Raw genomic sequence first — 5291 nt, forward strand, 5'->3', positions numbered from 1 at the left:
TACGACCTGGGATGCCGTCTGGTCCTGCTGCTTTCCTGGTGTTCACTCTCTTGAAGGCTCTCCTTACTTCATGCTCGGAGATGACGAGCACGTTTCCGGTGCTGGCAGTATCTTCCTATCTGCAGCCGTTAGCGCCGCTAGTACTAGCATTGTTGTAGTAGCATTTAAACTATGTAGCATAGTTTAAAGCTTCCGAGCTGCCGTCACCTTAGAAATAAACAGCAGGGTGAAGTAAAGTGAAACGCCCACTTTTAGATTGATGATGTGCCACAGTGCCACCCTTTCCCGTGAACGCGCAGGAGAAACCTGGGTTAACTTAGCAAGTTAACAACCAGCCTAGTGTGGTCGGTTATCCTGATCAGCGGTGTTAGGGTAAGTGAATCCACATCACAGAAACGTAACCCGGGTGTGATTAACACACTTCGCCCTGGGCTCAGAGCGGTTAGTTATCACATGCTGCAGAGCTTTGTGTTTGTTAGCTGTTCTTTACAAACTCATATATTTTAATAGAATTTCAATTATGGAAGGATGGAATAGGATATAAGCATCCACGGCGCAGGATTTACACGGATGCGTTTCAGATCGTCTCTAAAGCCCAGCTCCGTCCTCAGCCAATGAAATCTCGCTGTGCAAACATACCGAGGGTGACGTGTTGCCCGCTGATGGATTTATTGCCCACCGGCAATCAAACTGTTTGTGCTGCTATTTGTTTATTAATTTATTGCGCGGGGTCGTTCTCCTCTGAGGTATCACGTTCGATTTTCGTCCCCCAGCGGGAGCGCGCAGACAGACCCACAGAAGAAGTGTGTGCCCGACCCAAAGCATGCATAAACAAACACATCGCCAGACGCCACTGAGTTGACCTGTAAGTTTGTTCAGATCCTGCTGATTCTTATTAAAAGAGAAATAATGAGGACGAGACACTGCTGAGTCTAAAGACTGCAGATTCGTGTTTACATTATGTGAAAAAGTGAAGGTTTGGCTGTAACTGTGTGGGCACCGCTAATCTCGTGATGCACAGGTCTATACAAGCCTAGATGCTAAACATTTTTCTGTTTGTTTTTTAGATATTATTAGATAGACCCCATCTTTGTCATTTAGTTCATGAAATAATGAAATAAAGTGACTCATCTGTGAAAAAGAAACATTAACATTTCAACATTTAGGGAGCTAAAGGAGTGCACATAAATGCTCAAGAGAATGTGTATTTGAGCGTCTTTCAGCACACAGTTATTATAATGTTATATCTGATTATCAAACTCTAAACATGTCCATTTGCTCACTTAGGTTTGACAGTCTCACTCTGTTTGTTCTTGCACATCCACCTAAGGGTGCAGGGAGATCTTTGAGGCTGTGCGGCACATGACCAGTGGAGAACTCTGCCTGCAGCACTGAGCTCTTTTAGAAGTCAGCTAAAGACTTAAATACTAATGTTATGGCGTGTATCATCCCCCAACTGAACCAACCCCACTCTGCACGTGCGTGGGCGCATGCTTTTCCCCCAAATCATGACTATGCTCACTCATTGTTTAATGTTTAATTGCAATTAATTTTGTCAAACGCCAAAAGATGTTACTAGCATGTTTTAAATTTCTTTTTAAATTGTCGATCTAAAAATGTCTCAGTGACAATAACAGCAAAAGAGTGGACATCTGTTAGGAGCATCTGTAATGGGATAAAATGTGTTTTTTCATCATTCAGACTGATGTGATTACATGAAATGGTCCCTTCAGTATTGCTGCTGTGAGAAAGAAGTTTTGACACATACTAGTTTTTAATAAAAGGTTTGAAACAAAACTGTAATATTCTCTTTTGGCTGGATGGTTTTTGTTTGTTTTACTTTTCATTGTCCATGTTTGTTTGATAGTCACATCTTCCGACAGAGTAGCGCTGTCGACAAAGTAAAACAATCCCGTGAAACTTTATTTTTCTGCTGTATAGTTTTGTTACTAACCACAGTGGCGCAGTGGTTAGTGCCACACAGTAAGGTTGAATCCACCGGCCTGCCGGTGCTGTCTGTGTAATCTCTGGCCTGTGTGGGTTCTCTCTGGGTACTCGGGCTTCCTCCCACAGTCCAAAGACATGCATGCATAGGTCTGGTTAATTGGTGATTCTAAATTAGCCTGAACTGTGAATTGTTGTCTGTCTTTATCTGTCATGTCAACAGTTCCTTTAAACCTCAGCTTTCAGCATGCAGAGGGGTTTCCAGGCAGGCCTCCTGCTCCTGCTTGTCCAGCTGTTCCAGGAGGGTCCGGGAAACATCCCAGCCATCACCCTGGCTGTCCTGGGATTCAATGTGTACCTGTACGTGTTTCCTCCTGCTCCACCACTGAAGGTAACTCCCCACTGTAACATTATATTATATTATATAGATTTAATAAGAGTGGTATGATGAAATGATGGGATTTAAAGATGGGGTCGTCTGATTGTTGGAGTTTCTGTGAATTATTGTAAAGTCTTTACTTCATGATATGAAGCGCCTTGATGTGACTGTTGCTGTGACGAATAAAATAAAATTGAACTGAGGAAGCTAGCCAGCCAAATACACGTAGACATCGAGGGCTCTCGGGAGGGGCTATACGCTAACCTGCTGCTCTCTGGCAGGTAGCTCCATGCCCTCCTGGGTTTTAAATGCACCTTAGAACACACATGCATCAACACTACATATGAGCGGGCGGAGGGAGGTTTGGAGTCTTCACACACTCCCGTTTTCTGTTGCCTGTTGGAGCGGGGGGGCTGGGAGGAGGAGCTGGCCGTCCGATTGGGGTCTGGAATGTGGGGCCTCCCTGCTGCTGCCGAGTTGGGAGCGGTCTGCTTCTCTCCACCCCAGGGAAAAGGGTGACACCTCCTGGGTCTGGGTGCAGTTTCCCCCCTCCAGGGCCAAGCGTACCTAGACCGGGGGTATAAAGTACACTTGGGGAGTGTGATTGTGTGTACATTGTCTATTTATGTCTGTCTCCACGTTGGGTGAGTGCTGAGTAATTGCATATGTGTGCATTGGAGGGGGGGGGTCGTATCTGTATGTGCCTGGGTCCTGCAGCTAAAACACAAGTCCAACTCTCACTTGCTGATGATCAGTTAACCAATGACATTTGATAGCAGCACCTCTCTGCTACTTAAAGTGTACCTGTTGGGACAGAAATTAACCTGTAATTTTATAATTAGTTTATGAACAAAACGTTGAGTGAAGCGATTGCATCTTAGACTGACTTTCTTCAGAATCAGAAGTTGTTTTTATTTGAAATAAGCAGGAGAACCAGAAAATGGCAGGCATTCGGATGACAGGCAAAAATACATAATTAAGTCATAAAAATTGAAGATTATCTTCCCGGTTGAAGAGAATCATGTCTTTAACGATGAAACAACGAGTCTGAACAAAAAATGGAAAAACCCTGAGGTGAACCTTTAAACAGAGAGACAGGCGAGAATTTTGTTGAATAATTTAGCAACAGAAAGAGGAAACTGGATTTAAAAAAAACAAACAGCCCACATGGCGGTGCTTCTGTGACAGCCAACACCTGCATGGCTGCAAACAGAACTGACAAACTGCTTTTTGTTCATGGTTTTTCTGCTGACGAATATAATAAAAGGTGTGCAGGAGTATTCTTCATACTGAACCATCGGCTGAAACATCCTGCCTTCAAAGTCGCCTGTCAATGATTTTGGATTCACATTATTGATGTATTAAAAAGAATCAAAAGCAGGTTTTGTTGCATACGACTGTTTTTACTTTGTATCCAGGCTTGCATGAGCCTTGATCAGGTGTACCGAAATAAAGAGTGGCGACGCCTCTTCCTGTCCCCCCTGCATCACATCGATGATTGGCACCTTTACTTCAACATGGCGTCCTTCCTGTGGAAAGGCATGAGGCTGGAGCGACGTCTGGGTGGACCTTGGTTCCTGTACCTGCTGTCAGTCTTCTTTCTGCTCACTGGATTGGTGTACCTGCTGCTGCAGGCGCTGATGATTAAGCTCATGGAGGGCACGGATTCTTCTGATCCATTATTGGAATATGTGCAGGCTTTCAGCAGAGAGTGTGCTGTCGGCTTCTCAGGTACAAACTCCCAGCAGTAGTAGTGATTCAAAGGAAGAAAATCTAGATGTATGTATAACAAGATAAGATAAAAAAGTACTTTAAGTAACTGTTAAATAAAAAAGCGAAGGAGTGATCCATCAGCACCAAAATTATCAGCATAAATTTTTTTAGACGTGATTAAATATTAACTTTTGAAGTATAATGTAAAATTTTGGTAGTTGAATGTGTTGATCTGTGGAACCAGCATCCCAATACAGGAAGTCTGGATTGGCTCTCTGTTCAAATAGACCAGTCACTGATCCTATGGGTTGTACCCGGTAGGCAGTGCAGAGCTTGGATGCAGATGGGTGAGGGCACTAAATTCTGACTGCCCCTGTCCTCCAGATGTCCACCCTGCCCTGCAGACCCGGGTAACCTTGCAGGCCCACTTTCAGGCCACCAACCACACCTGTTGGGGCAGCTCCCCTCTAGCTCAGTGCTCTTGGAATATGACTGGGTTTAGTTTAGTGACCTTGTCCACAATAACATTTAAGTGGATACTGGTGAAACGTGAATAAACTCAAACACTAACAGAAACCAACTAAGACCAAGGATCCTAATGACCTCATACAAGTTAAAGATACAAAAACACAGATGAATAAAAGACAGCTAAAATACTTAAGAACAAAATGAATCAACTAGAAAAAAAAACTAGAAACAAAAACAAAACGTAAATCTAAAAACAATAAAATATACAAAGGAGAAAAAAGGCCAAAGCCAAAAGAAAAACTTTTTTTTTTAAAAACTATAAGAAACTCATAGTACAGAAATAATAATATACTACAATCCACTCAATAAGAATTCTAAACCGTGTCGGGAGCATTGGAGCAGTTGAGACACATTTTTTCTAAACACCGGGTGTCTCTAGCTTTTAAACCCCAAAACACGCTGCGCCAAAACTGGTCCACCCCAAGGATCGGCTCCCCCGACACGAACAGAGTAACATAGTGTACGCTGTTAAATGCAGGAGGATTGGCAGGATTTATACATCGGGGAAACCAAACAACCTCTGGCAAAGCAGATGGCACAACACAGAAGAGCCACCTCGTCAGGACTCTGCAGTATATTTACACCTACAGGCCAGTGGACACTCTTTCAGTGATGAGGATGTAACATCCTGGACAGGGAGGAACGCTGGTTTGAGGGCGGAGTCAAGGAGGCCATTTACGTGAAAAGGGAAAGACCATCTCTGAATCGAGGAGGGGGCCTAAGGGTA

The 5291-nt window shown here is 43.7% G+C and overlaps 1 protein-coding gene across 3 annotated transcripts in view; it reads left to right on the forward strand.

The window, feature by feature from the left end:
- Positions 1–6: 6 nt before the first annotated feature.
- The window catches only part of LOC102192739 (rhomboid-related protein 4-like), an 8592-nt gene continuing 3307 nt past the window's right edge, over positions 7–5291 (forward strand). The window contains exons 1-4 of one of the 3 annotated variants that reach the window (XM_005744954.1): positions 7–372; positions 774–865; positions 2168–2335; positions 3742–4054. In XM_005744954.1, the coding sequence (XP_005745011.1) occupies positions 2192–2335; positions 3742–4054 (457 nt within the window). In that variant the 5' untranslated portion in view covers positions 7–372; positions 774–865; positions 2168–2191. The remainder of the gene's footprint in view (positions 373–773; positions 866–2167; positions 2336–3741; positions 4055–5291) is intronic. The other 2 variants (XM_005744953.1, XM_005744955.1) reach the window with 2 other exon arrangements.

The sequence above is a fragment of the Pundamilia nyererei genome, unplaced genomic scaffold (genome assembly GCF_000239375.1).
Source record: "Pundamilia nyererei isolate P.nyererei 1_Seehausen unplaced genomic scaffold, PunNye1.0 scaffold00152, whole genome shotgun sequence".
Lineage (NCBI taxonomy): Eukaryota > Metazoa > Chordata > Actinopteri > Cichliformes > Cichlidae > Pundamilia > Pundamilia nyererei.